The sequence below is a fragment of the Zingiber officinale genome, chromosome 1A (assembly GCF_018446385.1).
Source record: "Zingiber officinale cultivar Zhangliang chromosome 1A, Zo_v1.1, whole genome shotgun sequence".
Taxonomy (NCBI): Eukaryota; Viridiplantae; Streptophyta; class Magnoliopsida; order Zingiberales; family Zingiberaceae; genus Zingiber; species Zingiber officinale.
In genome coordinates, this window is record NC_055987.1 from 22,028,893 (window position 1) to 22,054,208 (window position 25,316).

Here is a 25,316-nt window from a genome sequence, read left to right on the forward strand (position 1 = left end):
GAATATGCTAGGGTGACATATAATTATGGCAAGGATGGGATGTCCAAGGTTAAGGACAAGAAGAAATTAACCAAAGACAATGTGTCTAAGGTTAAGAAGGTGAGTTTTGAAGGCCAAGTGTCACCCGAGGTGCACCAAAGTGGCCTAGCCATAGTGGATGAGTCACCAAGGGAAGTGACTAAGGTTAAGATTCCTAAGGTTAGGAAGAGCCTTTGGGACTCATGGTAGATGGGTTATCAAATGTACCAAGTGGTTAGGAGACAGACTCAAGTCTCTAACATAGTGGGTTGACACAATTGAGATGTATTTCATGCATTGAAATGTGAATTGGGTTCATATTGCATGAAAAATAGTTTTTGATGTATAGATGCCATATAAACTAATGCTAGGAATGCATTATGGTTTAGTATGGGCAAATACATCAAGAGGAAGTCAAAACTAGGACTTTAGGTTAAGGTTCAATTGAACTATTTAGCTAGTTTTGAATTTTGTGTCAATCTTGAAATGTGTGATAAATATATTTTTATATATATTTTTCCCAAGTAGACATAGATAAAATAGATCTCTCCACAAAATTTGGGGTTTTTTTAGAGGTTTGTGGAATTTGTGGCGTATTTCTGAAAGTGGGTAAAAAGACTGATTTTTGCCTAAAAAGAGTACCAGTCGACTGGTACAGTTATCAGTCGACTGGTAACAGTAATTTTCAGCATTTTGACGAGGCCAGTCGACTGATGATTTTACCAGTCGATTGGTAGCACTGTTCATGAGCATAGAATGTCTATGTAAGCTCGTTTTGATGATGTCAGTCGACTGATACTTATAGTAGTCGACTGATACGGTCTGAAAATATTTTTCAGCATTAGAAAATGACCAAAATAGTGGTGAACATGTATGTAATCTTTTGGGGGATTAATACATGATGTTTATGGTCATTAGAGGTCAAAGAGTCCAATAATTGGGATATTTTTGGAGCTCTTTTTGATGTATGGCAAAGGGAGAGAAATTTAGGTTTAAGTGGGAAACCTACATACCTTTGCAAGAAATCCTAGCTCAAGGGGGAGCTTAGGTGAAGGGGGAGTGATTGTTGGTGCAACCTTAGGTCATAGTTGACCTGGTTGACCTGACTCGAGTTGACCTGACTCGAGTTGTGTTTTGATGTTTGACGATGTTTGACAAGAAGAGAGTTGTATTCTTGATGTTTGACAAGAATAGGTGTTTGGGAGATTGTAGGTGCAATCTTAGGTCAAGGTTGACCTGGTTGACCTGATTCGGAAAAGTCAAGGAGAGCGGAAAAGTCCAAGTATGGAGACTTGGCGAGGAAACCAAGTCTGGAGACTTGGCTGGAAAGTCAAAGAGTAGTTTGGCAGCGGAAAAGTCTGCAAGTATGGAGACTTGGCATGGGAAAGTCAAACAGGAGGGAGTTTGGCACGGGAAAAGTCCCGTGGTGAAGGAGCCAGGCCGGAAATCACAGTGAGTGAAGCGGTGAAAATCCTAGCAAGTGAAGCTAGGTGAAAGTGGAAGTCTGGTGAGTGAAGCCGGGCATTCGGAAAGTCTGAGTGAAGCAGCAGGCGGTTTGAAAGTCCTGGTGAAGGGGCAAGGCGAAAATCCAGATGGATCAAGGGTGATCGGACATCCGGTGTTGGGAAGTCCAAGTAGATCAAGGGTGATCGGATACTTGAAGAGAAGGCCAAGTGGGTCAAAGGATTGACCGAACACTTGGTGGAGAATTCTAGCGGTCGAGGGAGTGACGGATCTGGAATAATGAACCAACAGTCAAGGTTGACCGGATGTTGGTGTAAGCACTGAGGTTTAGGGGGGAGTTTGGATCGATCCGGGGACCGATCACGATGACTCGATAGCACGATCGGTCACGGACCGATCGGTATCGATAGCCCCAGATGTATGTTATCGATCGGATCCGAGCCGATCGACAAACCGATCGAGGCGCGAAAGTTCGGGAAGAAGGCTGATCGGTCTACGGACGATCGAGATTCCTCGATCGGTCCATGGACCCGATCGAGGCGAACGAATAAGGCTAGGTTAGGAATGGATCGGTTCGTGGACGATCCACATAGACTGATTGGTCCAGCATCCGTCCAGCACTACCAGCTCGAGACAGCCAGATTTCTTGTGTTTCTTCGTTTTCTTGGCAGTATAAAAGAAGCTACGTGGCTTCGTTGCTTCATCGCTTCCTTCTTAGACCGCTGCGTTACGGTGCTCTAGAGCTTCTGCTCTTACCTGCTATCAGAGCTTTGCTGAGCTCCTCGCTGCTGAAGCTTCGCGTGAGCTTCTCGACTGGATTCTCGTCAGCTGCCGCTGGTGTGAGGTTGCTGCTTCATCACTCCAGTCAACAAGAAAGGCAAGCAAGTGTTTCATATTGTCTTTTGCTTTCTTGTATCTGTTGTACTCCTTTCTTGTTGTTACAAGTATTGTGGCGAGGTTTCTCCACCCACAAGGAGTAGTTATTAGCCGGTTCTCCGGGGACTCATCCACCGACGGATTGGTAGGCTTCGTCCACCTTACGGACACGCCGAGGAGTAGGAGTATCATCTCCGAACCTCGTTACATCGACGCGTTGAGGTTTGATCTTCTTGTTTTCATTTCTTGTGTTTATTTCCGCTGCGCTAACCTAATTCGTAGGAAGAAACGAACGGTTTGGGGTCGGCTATTCACACCCCCCCTTTCTAGCCGCGATCATCGATCCTAACAAGTGGTATCAGAGCAAGGTTGCTCTTCGTCGGATTAACACCCGGGGGGAGCACAAGCTAGAGAATGGACCGACTCGGAGAAGACATCACGTTTCCACCATTCTACGAGTGCTGCGACTTCGAGTATTGGAAGGTAAGAATGAGGTATTTTCTTATGACTAACCTTGAAAATTGGAGTTGTGTGCAGGTAGGGTTTACTCATCCGGTGGATAAAGACGGAGAAACCCTAGAGAAGAAAAAGTGGACAAAGGAGCAAATCCACCAATCCATAATCAACGATGAGGTAACGAAAATTCTTGAATTTTCATTACCTAATGTTATTTTGTGTAAGGTAGGTGGTTATAACAATGCCAAGGAGTTGTGGAACAACTTGGCCAAGTTCCATGAGGAGAGCTCCACTTCAAGCCATGAAGAGGAGTCAAGTGAGCTAAGTAGCTCACACCATGGAAGAGAGGAATTAGAAGTTGAAGGTTACTCAACATCTAAGGAAGAAGAGGAGGAGAGCACTTCTTCAAGATTGGAGCAAGAAGAAGCATCTACCTCCGGAAGGGATGAAGGAGAGAGCCTACATTCATCCTCAACCCTAGGTAACTCAAGCACTTTAATTTCAAGCAAATTACACATAATGTGTTTTGAGTGTAGGGAGTTTGGGCACTACAAGAGTAAGTGTCCAAAGAGGATTAGAAAGTCTCCACCGGCGCCAAAGGTCAAGGAAGCCGGAGTCCCAATGCAAGCGAAGGGGACACTATAGGAGTCAATGTCCGAGGGGGAGGCAACCTCACAAGGACAAGAGACCGAGCACGTCAATAGGGGGAGCGAAGGCAAACCCTAAGGTAACATTTAAAGCTCATTATTGCAATTCTAATAAGACACATGCTAGTAGTTTTATTGCAATTGCTAATAATGATAAGCATGTTAACTTAAGGAACCAATATATGTGCTTAGGTGCTAAACATGTTAGCCTAGATAAGGATAACACTAGGAAAGCCAACCCTAGGATCAACTCATCTAAGGCTAAGGAAAATCTAGGTAGAAACCCCAAGACAACTAGACATATGCCTAGGAACACCTCAAGAAAGAATGATAAATTAAAACTTGAGGTTTTAGAAAAAGAAAATCAAGTCTTGAGGTCAAGACTTGACACTCTAGAAAAGGCCCTAAAGAATTTAGAGAAGTCAACTCTAGGGTCTAAGGGTCAAATTTCAAAGCCCAAGGACAAGAAAGGTTTGGGTCACAAACCTAAGTCCCAAATGGTCAAGCCCACCTATCATAATGTTCCATTCGATTATGGAACAACACCTAGGGCTAGGAAGACCAACACCAAGGTCACAAGGGGAGTCACCCCTAGAGTTGATCTTGATGAGTCCCAAATGGCCAAGGCTTTAAAGCCTAAGAGGGTCATTAGGAGGGTTGCTAGGGAAGTTATTCCTAGTGAATATTTAGTGAACCCAATGAGCTCTAATAGGTATTGGGTTCCTAGGAGCATCTTCTCTACCCCATAGATGGGTTAGAGAGTGTCAACTCTGATTAGAAGGGTAGTTAAGCCAACTTTGAGGAAATTGACACTCAAGGAACATTTTCAAGGTTTTGTGAATCTTTGAAAATGAAATGGATTTATCATTTACTCCTTGAAGAGTAAATTGTGCCATATTTGAAAAAAAATATCGACTTTAATCTTTATTGGCACAAGTTAGGAAAACCTAGAGAAATACCAAGTTGGGGTCTTGGTACTCTCTTAGGAATTTAAGACAATCTAGGCCTTAATTAAAAAGGTGCTATTCTTGAGGAAATATGAAATATGCCAATATTTGAGGATATACTTAATGTTAAGTGGCATAAATTAATCAAGAAAAATAGGAATGCCAATTTAGGTTTGGGCATTTTCTTGAAGCACTTTGAGCAATCTAGGTTTAGATTTTAAGTTAGCTAAGGTGTTAAGGATACTTAGATAGGTAATCTAGGTATTTTATTTGTGCTAACTTACCATGGTTGTTTGCCATATACCATGCCATGACATCATGTTTAACTTATTATCATTTGAAATATCATGATCATGCTTAGGCTAATTATATGTCATGCTTATTTTAAGTTTTATACTTTATGCCATGACATCATGAATTTGGAACATGCTTCTATTTATGACATCATTTTATGCCATGTCATCATCTCTTGCATCTATATTCAATGAAATTGATCTAAGGATAAACAACACAATTTGATATGGAGATCAAGTTGTTGTTTTAGAAAATGCATGAAAACTTAGCCTAAGATAACCTAAACCCATATCTCACATCAAAATTGACTTGGATGTGTTTTATACACCTTAGATGTGTGTGAGATATTAGGATCATGAGTTAGGATCAAGGTGCATAGTTCTTGTACCTAGATGAGCCTAATTCGATATTGGGGATCATAGGGAAAGCTTTTGTACAAGTCATGTACATTTAGCCCTAAGATTATGGTCCTAAATTAAAAGGTTTAAAATCATTTTGAAATTGATTTGAAAAACCTTGATGAAGCCATTTTAGTGATAGCATTCATCATTGAGCAAATTGATACAAAGTTGACTTAACTTTGAACTATTTCAAAGTTTTTGAACTTTGTATCAAGATTTGAAAATGGAAGTTATTTTCATAGAAAACTATTTTTCCTTGATAGTATATGGTATGAGGAATGTATCCTCAAAATTTCACAATTTTTCGAATTTTCTGGAATTTGTTGTGAGTTTCTGAATTTCGGGAGAGAAGAAATCAGAAACCGCCTGATCTGAACTTGGATCGGTCATTGGACCGATCCAGAGGAGTTCTGATCGGTCCGGTGACCGATCAGGCGCGCTGAATTTGCTGAATTTCGACTGTGGTCTGAAATTTCAGCTGTGGGAGTTGAGTTTCGGGTTTCTAAAGGTTTGAAACTCTCCAAGACATTGTTGGTGCAATGGTCAAGGGGGAGTCTTAACTAATTGTCAAGGGGGAGTTGACTTTTAGGGGGAGTTTTTAAGACTTTTTGAGGATCAGTGATATGGGATTGTCACTAAGTTGAGTGTTGAGTTTAGTATCAAGGGGGAAATTAAGGGTTTCAATGAAAGGTATGGGACTTTCATTAGGAAGAAACTCTTGACCTTGATTCCCTCTTTTTGATGTGTGTCAAAAAGGGGGAGAGATGTCCCAAGGGGGAGAGTGTAGGTTTTGGAAGAATGTTCAAGGAAGAACATTGGAAAACCTAAGTTAGGTTATCGGGTTAACCTAATTTGATTTTGGATTTTGTCAAACATCAAAAAGGGAGAGATTGTTGGTGTAACCTTAGGTCATAGTTGACCTGGTTGACCTGACTCGAGTTGACCTGACTCGAGTTGTGTTTTGATGTTTGACAATGTGGAAGAGTTGTATTCTTGATGTTTGACAAGAATAGGTGTTTGGGAGATTGTAGGTGCAACCTTAGGTCAAGGTTGACTGGTTGACTGATTCGGGAAAAGTCAAGCGAGAGCTTGGCGCGAAAAGTCAAGTATGGAGACTTGCCTGGAAAAGTCCAAGTACGGAGACTTGCACGGGAAAAAGTCAAGCGGTAGCTTGCACGGAAGTCCAAGTATGGAGACTTGGCGCGGAAAAGTCCAAACAGGAGTTTGCACGGGAAAAGTCCAGTGAGTGAAGCCAGGCGTTGGAAATCTGGTGAGTGAAGCGGTGAAAATCCTAGCAAGTGAAGCTAGGTGAAAGTGGAAGTCACGGTGAGTGAAGCCGGGCATTGGAAAGTCCGGTGAGTGAAGCGAGGCGGTTTGAAAGTCCCGTGAGTGGCGGGCAGGGAAAATCAGATAGATCAAGGGTGATCGGACATCCGGTGTTGGGAAGTCAAGTAGATCAAGGGTGATCGGATACTTGGCACGAAGAGGAAAGCCAAGTGGGTCAAAGGGATTGACCGAACACTTGGTGGAGAATTCTAGCAGTCGAGGGGTGACCGGATGCTAGGAATGATGAACCAACATGTCAGGTTGGCGGATGTTGGTGTAGAAGCCGAGGTTTAGGGGCGGGAGTTTGGATCGATCTGGGACCGATCGCTGATACATGGATAGCGATCGGTCACGGACCGATCAGTAACCATCGAGTAGCCCTCTGGAGTTATCGATCGATGCAGGCCGGACCGATCGGACGTCGAGGCGAGAAGAAGTTCGGAGAAGAGAGCCTCGATCGGTCTACGGACCGATCGGAGGTCTGATCGATTGCGTGGACCGATCGAGCGGAACAAAGCGAGCTTAGGAATGGATCGGTGCGTGGACCGATCCATGGAGCCTCGATCGGTCCACGCATCGATCGAGCACTGCCCGTGTGAGACAGCCAGATTTCTTCCGTGTTTCTTCGTTTTTCGCGGTATAAAAGAAGCTACGTGGCTTCGCTTGCTCATCGCTTCCTTCTTAGGCGCTGTTACGGTGCTCTAGAGTTTCGCCTCTTACGCCTATCGAGCTTTCTTGAGCTCTTATTCTTGAAGCTTCGCGTGAGCTTCTCGACTGGATTCTCGTCAGCTGCCGCTGGTGTGAGGTTGCTGCTTCATCACTCCAGTCAACAAGAAAGGCAAGCAAGTGTTTCATATTGTCTTTTGCTTTCTTGTATCTGTTGTACTCCTTTCTTGTTGTTACAAGTATTGTGGCGAGATTTCTCCACCCACAAGGAGTAGTTATTAGCCGATTCTCCGGGGACTCATCCACCGACGGATTGGTAGGCTTCGTCCACCTTACGGACACGCCGAGGAGTAGGAGTATCATCTCCGAACCTCGTTACATCGATGCGTTGAGGTTTGATCTTCTTGTTTTCGTTTCTTGTGTTTATTTCCGCTGCGCTAACCTAATTCGTAGGAAGAAACGAACGGTTTGGGGTCGGCTATTCACACCCCCCCTCTCTAGCCGCGATCATCGATCCTAACAGTGATTGCTCATTTATTAGCAAAGGGGGAGAAGTTTATCTTTGCAAGAAATCCTAGCTCAAGGGGGAGCTTAGGTGAAGGGGGAGTCTAGGATTAGGTTCCATGATTTATGCATGTGTAGATTGTATATTTATTTGCATTATTATTGCTATATTGTTTCCCTAACTTAAACAGGTTGTCAAACATCAAAAAGGGGGAGATTGTTGGAGCAATCTAGGTACCCTAAGTTTTGATGTTTGGGCAAAGGTCTAAGTTAGGTTTATTGTTGTATTTGATATGCATTGTGAGTGTGCAGGATACAGGTACAACAAGGAAAGTCCAAGTGTGATCTTGGCAAAGGAGGAAAGTCCAAGGATGAGTCTTGGCGGTGTAAGTCCAAGCATGTAGTCTTGACAACGTAAGTCCAAGTGTAACTTGGCAATGGATGAAGTCCCGGAGGCGCGACCTCTTGGCAAAGGAAGACCCGACAACAATGACAAAGCCGATGGAAGCTCCAGAAGGTAAGACGTGAAGGATGGGGAGGCATCCGAGGGACGCAAAGCTGATGGAGGAGGCTAGGTCTAGGTCAGTCGGGCGAGAATGAGTGTTGAGTGAATGTACTTGGAGTAAAATTCTAGAATTAGGGTTTACTATAGCGTTAATGTAGCAGTACTGTAGCAGTAATGTAGCAGTCGACTGGTGGTTTCATCAGTCGACTGATGCAGTCGACTAGTGCAGTCGACTGAGAGCGAACAGAGGGTTGGTATCGAGTCGTTGGGCTGCAACGGTCGAATTTCCACAAAGGGCAGTCGACTGCATGTTTTGGCAGTCGACTGGTAGGCGGAGTTTTCCAACCCGTGACCTATATAACCAAGCATTGGAAGCTTGGTTAAAGTAGACGAAATAAAGGTGGTTAACCCCTATTAGTAGTCTACTAGTGCCCTAGCTTCTCAAGAGTCCTTGGTGAGAGTTTGTGGCGAGGTTTTTCCACCCACAAGGAGCTACATGAGTTAGCCGGAGGTTTTCCAGGGAGTCATTCACCGACGGATCGGGATCGTCCACCTTACGGGCAGCCGTGGAGTAGGAGCTTCATCTCCGAACCACGTTAAACAACGTGTCATTGGATTTGCTTATTGTTTATTGTTTTCTAGGGTTAGCTTTGCTTTTATTTGTTAGTATTTTTGTTTCCGCTGTGCACTAACAAGCGTAGGAAGCGACGATTTGGGTGAGACGCTATTCACCCCCCCTCTAGCGAACGTCAAGGTCCCAACAGTTGTGGCTAAGACTGGAGTTTTTCTAGAAAGGGACTTTGTTTCTAGAAAAACTCGTGGGAGTACGTTCAATCTTGAAGAAGTTCAAGATATGGATCATAGCACTGAAGCCTTGATGGAAGTTGAACTGGAACCACAAAGTGTTGTGGATGATGAGATTGTTCCACAAAGAGTTGAGGAACAACAACCAGTTCAAGTAGACATACCTCTTCGCAGGTCTGATAGGGTACGTCGTCAGCCTGAGAGATACTCATTTCTCTTGTTTAACCATGATGACGCTATGCTCATTGAGAATGAGCCTACCTCCTATCAGGAAGCTGTGATAAGATCAGATTCTGAGAAATGGCTAGAGGCCATGAGATCCGAAATTGAATCCATGTACACCAACCAAATATGGACTTTGGTTGATCCACCTGAAGGGGTAAAACCCATTGGGTGTAAGTGGGTCTTTAAGAGAAAGACTGACATGGATGGACTTATATATAAGGGTCGTCTAGTAGCTAAAGGTTTCAACCAAATTCATGATATTGACTATGATGAAACCTTTTCTCCAGTAGCGATGTTTAAGTCCATTCGGATCATGCTTGCTATTGCAGTATACCACGATTATGAGATCTGGCAGATGGATGTCAAAACCGCGTTTCTGAATGGAAACTTGCTCGAGGATGTGTACATGACACAACCTGAGAGTTTTGTAGATCCACAGTATATTGGTAGAGTATGCAAGATGCATAAGTCGATTTATGGGCTAAAGCAAGCTTCTCGGAGCTAAAATCTTCGATTCGATGATGCAATCAAACAGTTTGGTTTCATCAAAAATGAAGATGAACCCTGTGTCTAAAAGAAGGTTATAGGGAACATAGTTGTTTTCCTTGTGTTGTATGTGGATGACATACTACTCATTGGGAACGACATCCCTTTGCTGCAGTCTGTAAAGACTTGGTTAGGGAATTGTTTCTCAATGAAGGACTTAGGTGAAGCATCCCGTATTCTAGGAATACAGATCTATAGAGATAGATATAAGAGATTGCTTGGCCTAAGTCAGAGTACATACATTGATAAGGTGATTAAACGTTTTGCCATGAAGAATTCCAAGAAGGGATTCTTGCCTATGTCACATGGTGTGAGTCTTTCGAAGACTCAAAGTCCCTCGTCTAGAGAGGAGAGAAATCGCATGGATAAGATCCCTTATGCTTCAGCCATAGGATCTATCATGTACGCCATGCTATGTACTCGTCTTGATGTTTTGTATGCTTTGAGCATGACGAGCAGATACCAGTCAGATCCAGGTGAAAGTCACTGGATAGCGGTCAAGAATATTTTTAAGTACTTAAGAAGGACTAAAGAATATTTATTGATATATGGAGGCGATGACGAGCTAGTTGTAAAGGGTTACAATGATGCCAGCTTCCAAACTGACCAGGATGATTATAGATCGCAGTCTGGGTTCGTGTTTTGCATAAATGGTGGTGCTATGAGCTGGAAGAGTTCGAAGCAGGATATAATCGCTGATTCTACAACAGAGGCCAAGTATATTGCTGCATCAGAAGCAGCAAAGGAGGCAGTTTGGATCCGTAAGTTCATTACTGAGCTTAGGGTGGTTCCTAGCATAGCAGATCCCATAGAGCTCTATTGTGACAACAATGGATCAATTGCGCAGGCTAAGGAACCTCGCTCACACCAGCGGACCAAACATATACTACGACGCTTCCATCTCATTCGAGAGATCATCGATAGAGGAGATGTGAAGATTTGCAGAGTACTCACCGAGGCTAACATCGCAGATCCCTTGACCAAGGCTTTGGCACAGAGAAAGAATGGTGGTCACACTAGGTCATTGGGGCTTAGAGCCTACACTGATTGACACTAGTGCTAGTGGGAGATTGTTAGTTAGAGCCCTAGAGACAATCATTTGATGATTGTTGTATGGACTCATTGTATCATATTCCTATGTATATAAAGGCATTTGTTATGGTTATTATACTTACTTGTATTGGTGCTAAATAACTAAGTATAATAGCGTCCTTGAGTAGAAGGTTCTTACCTATATCAATCGATTGGTTGAATCGATAGTGAGATGATATATGGAACACTACTCTTAATCATTCCTAGTCAAGTATTAACATTCAGGGACAATGTTAATGCGACGAGACTAGCATGTAGGTCAACTCGATGACTTGATCTCACAAGTCATGGATATAGAGATATCAAGTTGACACATGAGTATGCATTGGAGAATGTATACTGAATGACCAGCTATGAGAAAGTATCATGAATCGTTATATGAGTGTCATATACTTTCTCATGTGGTTATTAGTATGACTATTAGTCCTTGGACCTGAAGTCACCATGGTTCCCTACATAAGGAATTACATACTTTGACTTCGTCAAACGTCACCCGTAACTGGGTGGACTATAAAGACGATTACTGGGTATGTAACAAATTATGCGGAGGGATGTGAATGATGTAGATGGGATCTATCCCTCCTATATAACAGGAGTGATATCGTTATTCTTGATAGAGTAAGACCACTAAGTGCATGACCATGCCTAAATGAGTCAATATGAGATATTGAGCTCATTTGATTAGAATGAGTCTACTTGAAGTTCAAGATTTAGATTGATCAGAGGATGACACGGTCTATGCCTCACATGGATCAATCTAGATGTCAAGGATAGAAGGACATTTATCATATATTGTGAAGGATCACAATTAGTAGTCACAAAGGTGATGTTGAATCTCAACATTCTTGTAACTTGGGTAGTAATGATGTATTGCTAGATGCCGCTCAATGTTTATGTTTCTAAATAAGATTTACAAACATTGCCAACGTAACAAGAATCTATTGGGTCACACACAAAGAACGAGTAGATGGAGATTAGGTTCATATGATGAACCAATTGGATTAGGTTCATATGAACCAAAATTGAATTAAGAGTAATCCGAATTAGACTTATTGAGTTAGACTCAATTAGATTCAATTGTTGAATAAGTCTAATTTAGAGTTGATTCATTGAGCCAATTTATATTAATGAATTGTGATTCATTAAATTGAAATTGACTTGAATTAAAGATTGGATTTAACTCAACAAGGAAGATGTGTGGTCAAGTTTGACTTGACTAAATGGGAAGTTGAAACATCAAGTTTGACTTGACTAAATGCCTCTTCATGAAGGATGACTCATCCTACATGGCATGACCAACAAATACATTCTTGCCACATCATCTCCACATCATCAAGGGAGAGCAAGAGGCATGGAATGTCCATGTGTGGCCGGCTATATGAATGCAAGATTTATTGACATTGAATGTAATTTATTGACATTCCATGTGTGGCCGGCCATTTGAATGCAAGATTCATTAACATTGAATGCAATTTATTAACATTCCATGTGTGGCCGGCCAAATGAATATGAGATTCATTGACATTGATTTGGTGATTTATTTTATTCTTCCTCCTTAGCTCCTTCTTGTTCTCATTCTCCTCTTTGCCGAGAGTTCCAAGCAAGAAGGGTGAAGGTGAGTGAGTTTAATCCAAGAAGAAAGGGTAAGTGAAAGTCACATAGAGAGTTTAGAGAAGTGTATGAGAATCTTCTTCTTCTTTTTCTCTCCTTTCTTCTTGCAATCCCATCCGAGAGCCCTTGGGTGTGCTAGCACACTTGTGGTGCTCTCTTCTCCATCTAGAGTGGTTCGAGAAGTACTTCTTGTTCGTGTGAATACTACTAGAGGTGTGTACATTTGAACACACTCGAGATTCGACAACATTTGGGCGAGCGGGATTTGCGAAGGGCTTCGCATCAAAAGTATACTTCTCTTTCAAGTAGATCTATAGTAGATCTAGGATTAGAGAAACTTGTACACGAAATTATGTTTTTAATCTCCGCACGGATCCGGTGCCATGGGACTTCGGAGTTTCCGCAACACAAAAAATGATTTTTGCGACTCGAAAGTCCCAACAGATGGTGTATTGGTTGGTTCTATATATGTAAATAGGAAAAATGCGCAAGTAGGGAAAATGTGAAAATAGAGAGGTGATACCAAATTTTTTATGACAAAGAGATAGAGAAGAATATTTAATTTTCCATTGTTAATTAACAATGGATATTTAAATATCCGTCATTACGGTTAACGATGGAATTAAAATTTTGTTGCTAGAACTATGACATAACAGTAAATTTTGTTTACAAATATAGCAACGGAATTGTAGTTTCATCGATAATTAGCGATGGAAGTTAATTTTCCACCACTAAATTTAGTGATAGAATAAATATTCTGTCGCTAAAACTAACGAAGAATACTTGTTATTCCATTGCTAAATTTAGCTATGAAAAATTAATTCCGTCCCTAAACGAATTTTTTTCTCATAGTTTGTAAAGAGTAGCAAATTAAGTATTAAATACTTTAAATATTGACTGTATTTTAAATGTATAAAATAAATTAAATAAATAAAATTTATTTAACGTTGTAGTCATAACATTTTATTTTAAAAAATAAAAGCCTTGAAAGAAAAAACAAAATATCCGAAAAATTCTACACCAAGCATGAAAATTTAATATTGAAGATTTTTCTTCTTTTAAAAACCAAATAAAATCTGATAAAATTTCAGAATTTTCAAATTAGTAGTCGAATTCTAATTAGCACAATATACTATCGTTCAGGAAAATCAGTCGCCTCTTGCTTTAGATTTGCTTTCAACATTTTTTTTAAATTTTTATAAACCTCCAAATCACTAAACATATCGATTTGTCATGCTAAATCATCATCACTAATACTCAACTTTGTAGAGTCACTTACTTTCCAAACTTCAGATTCCTCTAACCTTTTCCTCTGGTAATTCCATGGACAACTCTAACATACATATTGATGTAAAAATCAGAACGATTCCATGCACTCTAGAAAGAAATAAATTATAAAGGATATTATTCTACCATAATAATCTTTTACATGAGAAAGTTAAACATCTAATGAGATATTTGTTATCTCCGGGTAGCTTCTGGAGTATGTAAACTGATCGTCGAGGCTAGTGTTTGACACTATCTCCGTAAACGATATTGCTCCGCTACGGTGCTTAACGGATTGTTGCAATTCGTTCCCAAGATACAACGACGACGAACGTCTCGGAATCGTAGCACTCCGACTTCCGAGACCAGCGAACCTTTTAGTAGACTTCTTGGACTCTTGAATGCACAAGATGAGATGAATGCTTGAGGAAGAGAAGAGAAGATTGAGTGAGTATTCCATCATCTGGAGGGTTCTATTTATACTGAACGAAGAGGTTGAGTGTCATTTGGGTGAGTGGATGTGTTCCTTGGGCTGGATCGATCTAGATCATCTATTCTGAAGGGTTGTAACCCTTCACCAAGCCCACTTCAATCTCATCCATCAGATCTGAGGAGTTGTGACCCTCAGATCTCGCCTATTGTCATCAGCCATCGGATCTGGATCCATTGATTCGATGCTTCAGATCAAGCCTCATCCCAGGCCGTCAGATCGTTACTCTTTGCGATCCAATGCTCTAGATCGCATCACAAGCGATCCATCATATCTATTTGATCAACATTGATCAACGGTAGCCATCCATTCCCTAAGTCAACTGTCCAGTCATCTCCCTTTGCCCACGAGGATGATGCGTACGTGCGAAGTGCAAAGTGCGCCTACAAAGCGCCCATTGCGCACGTGCGCACGTGGCGGGTGGCGGGCTCACAGGTGCGAGCACCTGCTCGCCCTGGGCTAAGGGGTCACCTGTCCTTTTATTTTTTTGTGTTAACTCCATTAACACATCTTCATTAATAAGTAGAGAATACACATCGAGAATTTCCGATGTGGGACTATTCTCCTATGCACTTTATTAATGAATAACAAATGTTATTTTGGGTTGACTTTAAACATTAATTTCTCATTCACCCTTAATCGGTTTTGAGCAAATTAATAGTCTAAATCTATCTACGCAAATCGTAGATTTCAATTTTGAAGTCAATTACGACTTTCAACAATTGATGGCTTCCTTCCTCTAAATCGTTTTGGTCCATTTAAGGTCCCAATATCCAACAATCCCCCACATGAATGGAAATTAATGCAATGCGTGTATGCATGCTGACATTTTACAAGAGTCCAATCGATAAGTTACTGCATCGGGAGAGGTAGCTTGTGGCTTTGAACCTTCCGTAGTGAAATGCTATCGAGTATACTAGGCTGCGCAGTGAACGTGATGTCTTGAACTGCTCAGCTGTTTATGTATACTAGGACAATAATACCCGCACAAAGATTTATCTCACATACTTTGGGTTCTCATGGTTGGTTCCATTTTGGCCATGGATACCATCTTGGATTCATGAGTGTTTCATTAAAACGGCCAGTTTTCACACTCACATAGGTGACACTTCTATCAAGAGTATCCTACCATACTCCACCTTATAAAGGTATAGAAGTCATTAAAAGCATAAGCTTATCCTCACTACATGTGCTAGGACAACACAAGTTCATCCTAGGATTGGGATAGAGATAATGATAATATATCTCGTGTGCTGTAACACAATTTCTGTAACTTCGTTGTCCCATTAAACCAAGATCTTGGGATCTCCAATCAACAAGGTTGGGTTACCGCTACAGTCATTTTTAGTTGTATATTTTTAATCTCATTCCTCTCGATGAGCAGTATACTTGATCTCGACTTACTCTTCGTAAGAGGATCTGCCAAATTATCTTTGGACTTGACATAGTTGATTGCAATCACTCCGTTCGAGATCAACTGCCTAATGATCTTATGTCTACGACATATATGTCGAGACTTACCATTATACATACTATTCTGTGCCCTTCCAATCGCCGATTGACTATCACAGTGTATAAGTACGGCGGGCACGAGTTTCGTCCAGCTCGGAATATCTTCCAAGAAATTTCTTAGCCATTCAGCTTCTTCTGCTGCTTTGTCTAGTGCTATAAACTCGGATTCCATAGTTGACCAGGCAATGCATGTTTGCTTTATGGATTTTCAAGATACCGCTCTTCCACCGATTGTGAATACATACCCACTAGTGGATTTGGAATCTTTTGTATCTGATATCCAATTAGCATCACAATATCCCTCTAAGACAACGGGATACGTTCCGTAATGTAATCTGTAGTTCATAGTATATTTTAAATATCTAAGAACTCGCATAAGTGCTTTCCAATGTGTGTCGTTTGGATTACTCGTAAAATGACTCAGTTTGTTTACCACATAAGCAATATCTGGATGTGTACAGTTTGAGAGATACATCAAGATGCCTATTAACCGAGAATATTCCAATTATGATATAAGCTTACCATGGTTTTTTGCTAAGTGTTGACTTACATCCATAGGCGTTTTTATTGTAGAGAGATCGTACGCATTGAACCTTTTCAACACTGACTCTACATAATGGGATTGTGTCAAAACTATCCCATCAGATGTCCTGAGAATTTTAATTCCTAATATAACATCTGCTAGATCCATATCTTTCATATCGAAATTCTTGGTCAACATTTTCTTTGTACTCATGATTACATCATGATTACGCCCATTATTAGCATGTCGTCTACGTATAGACAGATAATTACATAGCCTTCAGGTGTGTTTTTGACATAAATGCATTTGTCACATTCATTTATTCTGAATTCGTTTGACAATTACTTTGTCAAATTTTTCGTGCCATTGTTTAGGCGCTTACTTAAGTCCGTACAACGACTTAACAAGTCGACACACCTTTTTCTCATTTCCAGAGCCATGAACCCTTCGAGTTGCTCCATATAAATTTCTTCTTCCAACTCACCATTTAAGAATGCGTCTTAACATCCATTTGATGTATTTCAAGGTCATACAATGCTGCAATGGCTATTAGCACTCGTATGGACGTAATCCTTGTCACCGTGAGTATGTATCAAGTAATTAAGGCCTTCCTCTTGCTTGTACCCCTTGGCTACAAGTCTGACCTTATACTTGTCAATTGATCCATCGACTTTATACTTACATTTTAGTATCCACTTACAACCTAATGGTTTATTACCGAAGGAAGGTCTACTAATTCCCAAGTATGATTATTCATGATAGACTCAATTTCACTATTGATGCTTCTTTCCACATTGGAGCATCGGGTCTAGAGAGCTTCACTTAATGTTCTTGGTTCCATTTCGACATGAAAGTCATGAAATCGCCCGAACGATTTCTCAACTCGCCCGTTTGCTACGACGTGGCTCTTCACTGATCGTCAATAGTCTTTTTATAACACTAAGTTCGGTAACGTCATTTTGTTTGAACTTCCGTTGTTATCACTTTCAACGTTCCCTTTTATTTGGGAATACGTTTTCAAAGAATATCGCATTTCGAGATTCTATGGTTGTTCCCACATGTATATCAGGAATATCTGATTTGTGAACTAGGAAACGATATGCACTACTATTATGGGCATATCCGACAAATATCGCATCGAACGTTTTAGGTCCGATCTTTACTTGCTTTGGTTTAGGTACTTCGACCTTTGCCAAGCACCCCCACACTTTCAGGTATTTGTACGATGGCTCGCGGCCTTTCCATAGTTCATATGGAGTTTTATCATTTTTCTTATGAGTGTTGAGAATGTGATTTGCCGATAATATTGCTTCCCCCCACAAGTTTTGAGGTAAGCCTGAATTTATCAACAAGGCATTCATCATTTCTTTTAGTGTATGATTTTTACGTTCGGCAACACCGTTTGATTGAGGTGAGTAAGGTGCCGTTGTTTGATGGATAATGCCAGATTCTGTACAAAATTCATCAAACGGTGCACCATATTCTCCACCTCTATCGCTTCGAATTATTTTAATTTGTTTGTCAAGTTGGTTTTCAACTTCTGTTTTATAGGTTCTGAACGCCTCTAGGGCTTCGTCTTTACTTCTTAAAAGAAAGACATAACAGAACTTTGTGCAGTCATCGATAAAAGTAATAAAATATTTTTTACCTCCTCTAGTCTGCACAAATTTCAAGTCACATAGATCACTATGTATTAACTCTAGAGGAGTTGTCGTCCTTTCCACCGAATGAAAAGGTAGTTTCGTCATTTTCGCTTCCACGCACACTTCACATTTGAGTGTTCCGTCAACATTGACGTTTGGTAATAAATTTAATTTGACGAGACGTTTGAGAGTATTATTATTCACATGTCCGAGTCGATCATGCCATAAATTAAAACACTCAACAACATAGCTGGAAGCATTTATTTTATTACCATCAAAATTTCGGAGTACAGGCATTACAACCATTTTGAATAGACCCTTTTCTAGGTACCCCTTTCCTACGAAGACACCATTCTTCGTAAGTACAAAGTTGTCTGACTGGAACACTAGCCTAAATCCGGCCTTGACCAATGCCGCTCCAGAAACTAGGTTCTTACTGATGTCGGGAACATGGAGTACATCAATGAGTGTTAGCTCCTTTCCGGACGTCATCTTCAGAACAACCTTTCCGAGTCCAACAATTGGCGACGTCGTGGAATTACCCATATAGAGCTTCCTGCCACTTGGAGAACATCGCCTTATCGGAACAGATATGATGAGTTGCTCCAGTATCAATGAACCACTGCTTCGGATTGGTATCCACCAAGTTGGCTTCAAATACAACCGCAGTGAGATCCAAGTCCTCAAGAGAGGTTGCGACATGATTCGCAGCATCCTTTGGCCCCTTGGTTGGCTTCTTTGGGCGTCTGCAGTCCTTGGACAGGTGTCCTGCCTTTCCACAGTTGTAGCAGGAGCCTTTGAACTTCTTTGCTTGAGCCTTCTTTTTGAACTGCTTCGGCTTTTTGGCGTTCGGCTCGACCAGGTTGGACATTTCGTCTATAGTCCGCTTGGTTCCTCTGGAGTCGGATAACTTTCGATTATCCTCCTCTATTCGTAGCCTCAGGATCAGGTCTTGCAGCCCTATCTCCTTTTGCTTGTGCTTTAGGTAATTCTTGAAATCCTTCCATGACGGAGGGAGCTTCTCAATTACCGCAGCAACTGCGAATGTCTCGTTCAGCTTCATGCCTTCGGCGTCCAGATCATGCAGTATTAATTGCATATCTTGGACTTGAGATGAGACGCTTTTTGAGTCCACCATCTTGAAATCCAAAAATCGACCGATGAATTTCTTCAATCCAGCATTTTCGGTCTTGTATTTCTTCTCAAGGATTCCCACAAAGATTTTGCCGTCTCCAGAGAACAATATACGTTATATAACGTGTTGTCCAAGGCGTTGAGTATATAATTGCGGCACAGAAAATCTCCATGAGACCACACATCGCTAGCAGCCTTACTTCCTTCCGTAGCGGGTATAAGGTTTAGCGTTGTTAGATAAAACAACATCTTCATTGCCATCTTTTGAAGTCGGTTCCGGTGAATTTCTCCGGCTTTTGTCGGAATGGTTGTCGGAATGGCGGTCGGAACGGCCGTCGGAATGTCGTTGGTAGCCATATCAAACTGAGTTGATCGTCGAGGCTAGTGTTCGACACTATCTCCGATATTGCTTAACGGATTGTTGCAATTCATTCCCAAGATACAACGACGACGTCTCGAAATCGTAGTCCGAGACCAGCGAACCTTTTAGTAGACTTCTTGGACTCTTGAATGCACAAGATGAGATGAATGCTTGAGGAAGAGAAGAGAAGATTGAGTGAGTATTCCATCATCTGGAGGGTTCTATTTATACTGAACGAAGAGGTTGAGTGTCCTTTGGGTGAGTGGATGTGTTCCTTGGGCTGGATCGATCTAGATCATCTATTCTGAAGGGTTGTAACCCTTCACCAAGCCCACTTCAATCTCATCCATCAAATCTGAGGAGTTGTGACCCTCAGATCCCGCCTATTGTCATCAGCTATCGGATCTGGATCCATTGATTCGATGCTTCAGATCAAGCCTCATCCCAGGCCGTCAGATTGTTACTCTTTGCGATCCAACGCTCTAGATCGCATCACAAGCGATCCATCATATCTATTTGATCAACGTCAGGTAAGAGCCTGACACGTCACCCGAGTGCCACGCAGGCACTGCAATGTCACCTGGAGCATAAATTTAAGCTCCTCGCGATGATGCGTACGTGCGAAGTGCAAAGTGCGCCTACAAAGCGCCCATTGGTGTGAGCACCTGCTCGCCCTGGGCTAAGGGGTCACCTGTCCTTTTATTTTTTTGTGTTAACTCCATTAACACATCTTCATTAATAAGTAGAGAATACACATCGAGAATTTCCGATGTGGGACTATTCTCCTATGCACTTTATTAATGAATAACAAATGTTATTTTGGGTTGACTTTAAACATTAATTTCTCATTCACCCTTAATCGGTTTTGAGCAAATTAATAGTCTAAATCTATCTACACGAATCGTAGATTTCAATTTTGAAGTCAATTACGACTTTCAACAATTGATGGCTTCCTTCCTCTAAATCGTTTTGGTCCATTTAAGGCCCCAATATCCAACAATATTTTAAATCCTCTTAGAATTGATCTAAAGATGTATTGAAATAACAATTTATACATATACCAACTACTTTAATCAGTCCAACATACGAGAGGAGATCCTCTAGATCACTTTTTACGATCTAGAGGATGTTCCCTTTTTATGTATTGGTGGAAATATATGATTCCTACCTATTTTATAAGTGGGGATCATGCATCCTCACTAATACAAGTAAAGAGAGTATTTTCTGGACCGCAAAAATCCGACCTGCCAACATATCTATTAAATCATAGACAAGTGCACTAGCCTATTACATAATTTGATTTCATTAACTTGAGTGGAATAAGTAGCCAATCCATCAAATTAAACTTTAAGGCTCCGTTTGGTAGAGATGATAGGATTAGAAATGGGTTGATAGAATAGAATTGGAGGTAGGATTAATAATCACTTCCCATGCTTAGGAATTATGAATCCCACTCTCAATCCATCCTAATTCTACCCCTAACCCATTTTACCAAACAACATATTATTTACTTTTTGAAAACATGCCCAATAAGGAGGTGACTGTTCAAATATTGCCTCAGTTGGGCTAAAAAGCCCAATAAGCAGCTTGTAATAGGCTTCTCCGGCTGGAATTGAGAAGGCATGTTTATGAATATCAACATGAAATCGAGTGGAGAGGCAGTTGAAGCAAGCCACGTGAAAATTCTTGTGACCTTTCTTTTGCGGACCAATAAGAAAAATGGAATTTTAATATTAGATAATGGCATTTAAAGCACACGCAAGTGGCGCAAGTTTGGAACCGACCAAGTGGAGACAATGATTAGGTGAGTTTAATGGGTACCTGTAAAGTGGACTTATTAATAATGGTGTGAGGATAAGAAAGGCAAAACAAAAAGCAAATGCACGTGAGAAAAATGTTTCTTTGAACGTAAGGGTCGAGAGTTGAAAGATTAACAGGGGTTTGGTTGGTGGATTTAAAAACTGAGAAAATAGAATAATTATAAAAGAAAGTGTTTAGATGATAAATTTAAGAATGATAATTTAAAAATAATTTTAAATTTATAGAATTCAATTAAACTTAAATAATTAAGTTTTATTTTTATTTTTATTTTTATTCTATTTTACTATCAAACACATATTCATATTTATTTTAATCATTTAATCAAACATCACCTTCAAATATATATATTGATAAACTTAGTTGATAAATAGATCTTCTTTTATCCCAGCATGATTACTCGATAACCATATTATTTAAAAATATTAATAATAAACTACATTTATAGGAGAGGTTGTAACTGCAAGAGGAGATCATCAATATCTCACCAAATAAATTTTAAGCGAAGAGTAATTTCATTTAACAAGTTTTCAGTAATTAATTCACCTAACATGTGGTAAAAAAATAACTTTTTCATCTCAAACGTTTCTCATCCTCGGCTTCACAACAATATAATTGAGAGGCCTAAGTTTATTCTAAAAAAATATTCTTATTTTCTTTTAATAATTGACCATCCAATAATTACTCGACAAAGTTTGTGAGGATTTATATTTTATAGTAAGATGTTATCTGTACGTTTGCCTCACTAATTTTGGTTGTATGCATGGCATTTGCTATTTATCGTAAATGAAAAAGGAAATTAATTGGCATTTAACTCATTTCAGTAAATTAATTAATTGGATTTTATCTCAGCTCTTTGACCATTAGCAATCCTAAGTCACAGGCCAACCTGTCTCAGTTATTTGACTTCTAAGAACCGAAATTTGTCTTCTCTTCCTTCTCCCTTCGGGGAATAAAGCACACAGCGCAGAACAGAAGAAAACAGAAGAGAACAGATGACATTATTATTATTATTAAAGGAGGGACCTTTTGATATTCTACGATGGGTTCTGTTCCCTTTTCAATATCGACTCCTCCCTCTCCTGCCCAGCCCATAGGAGTTGAATATGATCCTTCCAACCAGACCACCGCTCTTCTCTCCGCCGTCGCCTCCGATTCCTCTTCGGGCCTCCGCCGATCTAACACCACCTACCTCGTCTCTGCCTTCGTGGTCGTCACCTGCGCCTCCGTGGCTGTCGCGGCCGCTTTCGCCTTCCTCTTATTGCCCTCCTCCTCCCCCGCTGCTGCAGACCAAGATTCCGCCTCTGATCTGTCGCACGCCGCGCGGCCACTCGCCAAGCTCTCCCGCCCCGTCGTTCTACTCGTATCCTCCGACGGGTTCCGCTACGGTTACCAGTTCAAGACCGACGCGCCCAACATCCGCCGCCTGATCGCCAATGGCACCGAGGCGGCGCCCGGGCTCATATCGGTCTTTCCCACCCTCACCTTCCCAAATCACTACTCCATCGTCACCGGCCTCTACCCGCCCTACCACGGCATCATCAACAATCACTTCATCGACCCGATCTCTGGCGCCTCCTTCACGATGAAGAGCAACGAACCGGAGTGGTGGCTCGGGGAGCCGCTCTGGGAGACTGTCGTCGACCACGGGTTCCACGCCGCCACCTTCTTCTGGCCCGGATCCCAAGTCAAAAAGGGGCGTTGGGATTGCCCTCCCAGATTCTGCAGGCATTACGACGGCTCGGTGCCGTTCGAGCATCGCGTGGACACCATCTTGAGCTACTTCGATCTCCCAAGCTATGAGATACCCGTGTTCATGACCCTTTACTTCGAGGACCCAGATAAGCAAGGGCACAAGGTCGGTGCGGACGATCCAGAGATCACCGCTGCAGTAACTCGAATCGACGACATGATCGGGAGATTGATCGTCGGCCTGGAGAAAAGGGGGATCTTCGAGGACGTGACCATAATCTTGTTAGGTGATCATGGAATGGTGGGAACTTGTGATAAAAAACTGATCTTTCTTGATGCTCTGTCTCCGTGGATCAAAATTCCCCGAGACTGGGTCGAGTCCACTAGTCCTTTGTTGGCAATTCGCCCGCCTGCCGACGTGGCGCCGTCGGAAGTGGTGGCGAAGATGAACGAGGCACTGAGTTCAGGCAAGGTGGAACACGGAAATTATTTAAAGATGTACCTGAAAGAGGATTTGCCAGAGAGGCTCCATTACTCGGCGAGCTACAGGATTCCGCCCATAATTGGATTGCTGGCGGAAGGCTACAAGGTGGAACTGGAGAAGACGAAAGACTGCGAGTGCGGTGGCGCTCATGGCTATGACAACGCATTATTCTCCATGAGGACAATTTTTATTGCGCACGGTCCTCAGTTTGCAAGGGGAAGGAAGATTCCATCTTTTGAGAATATAGAGATTTACAATGTGATCACCTCCATTCTGAAGCTGAAGGGTGCTCCCAACAATGGATCGGAATCGTTTCCTAGCACTGTTCTTCTCGCAAATGCTTGAATGTGATTAATGTACTAGGAAATATGCAATGAGCTTCCATAAGCAGCAACATCATCACTCACCGACCTTGCCACGAGAGTGAACGTTAAAAGGGATATAGTGCTTATCGATCTCGTTGTTTTCAATTCTTTTACTCAATGCATTATAAGTTATGTCACTGTTTCTGATTTGGGATTGGGATTCAGTAGTCCCCATTGTCGAAATTTCCAACACAAACATGAACGATCCTTATCATAGAAACCATCTTACTCGGATTTATGTTCTCACCTAGTCATGACAACCACCAGTTTCAAGTAAGACCAGATAACTGATAATTAGTTCACTTCGTCAGATATCAAGATTGTTTTGTATAATAAGGCCTCATCTCCAGTTTCATTTTTTTTAATAAGATCTGTAAAGATCCAGGAAAGTCATAGCTGACCTCATGGCTCGTGTTTCACTTCCTTCACACACATGGAACCCATTGTGCACGATGCAGATTATAAAAATTGGGTGATCTGCCACCAGGTTATTTAAAACTTGATATGGACAGTTCGACGACAGTTTATCTACACAAAAAGACTAAAATCTAATGGGAATAACATGAATTCATAACTACCAGACAGTTTGACGACTGTTCTCTACACCATATAAGGGGAGATTCTCTTAATTATTCGACTGTGCTGGATGGCTGGTCGATGAAAGATGTCGGCTAAGGCATGAGTTCACGCGGGGCACGCCTGGTGGTGGGTAAGTCATAGCGGGACAATCATCCGGAATCTATCCACTGACCATCCTAGCAAACCGAAAAGTATTCTTGGATGTATATTCAAACGGTAAAATTTTTTAGGCTCGTTTTTCACCGAAAGACAAATCACATAGAGCATCGTCAATCTATTATCAAAATATCAAATTTAGTATAAAATTAGTATCAAAATACTTCAATTCATACATCAAATTTCACACCATATTTAGTGAGGAAAAGAGTTTTTGTTTTTTAATTTTATTATATAATTAATTTATAATTATTATTTTCTTTGTCTTTACTTATATGATAATTAACTGTAATTATTATTTATTATAAATTTAAATTAAGTGTATTTAGTAACATATTTAAATTTTATTATATATATATAAATTGGATGGTGAATTTTAAAAAATTTAATCTATCAAATATTAATAAAGTATTAATTTTAAATATAATAATTATCATATAAAAATGTTAATAAATTTAAAAGTAGATTGATAATTAAATTATGAATAAGAAAAATAAAATATTTTAAAGATTTTTTTTTTTTTGTGTGTGATAGGGTATGAATGAGTTAAAGTTAAAATAATGTTTGATATTGAAACTGCATCATTTTAGTATGAAAATTACACCAAATATGATGTTATGAGTTGGAAATGATCTTGTAGTGCCAGAGCTGAGATTATCTTTTGATTATTCACTAAAAAAATTTAACTATTACATCATTTCTGAGCAATATTCTTCTTGCAAATGCTTGAATGTGATCAATGTACTAGGAAATATGCAATATATATATATATATGATCTTCCATAAGCAATAACATCATCACTCACTGACCTTACCAGGAGTGTGAATGTTAAAAAGGATTATAGTGCTGTGCTTAACGATATATCTCGTCGATTTCAATTTATGTAAGTATATACTTAAGGATAAAGTTT

At 40.8% G+C, this 25,316-nt stretch overlaps 1 protein-coding gene across 1 annotated transcript; it reads left to right on the forward strand.

Moving 5' to 3' along the window:
• The first annotated feature begins 22,115 nt into the window (after positions 1-22,115).
• Positions 22,116-23,814, forward strand: LOC122020660 (venom phosphodiesterase 2-like). Its single transcript, XM_042578671.1, has one exon. The coding sequence runs from the start codon at positions 22,172-22,174 to the stop codon at positions 23,648-23,650; it is 1,479 nt and encodes a 492-aa protein (XP_042434605.1). The 5' UTR covers positions 22,116-22,171; the 3' UTR covers positions 23,651-23,814.
• Positions 23,815-25,316: the final 1,502 nt, after the last annotated feature.

What these genes read in the sequence shown, in the direction of transcription:
- LOC122020660 (XM_042578671.1), top strand. Translation starts at nt 22,172, where the DNA reads ATGGGTTCTGTTCCCTTTTCAATATCGACTCCTCCCTCTCCTGCCCAG.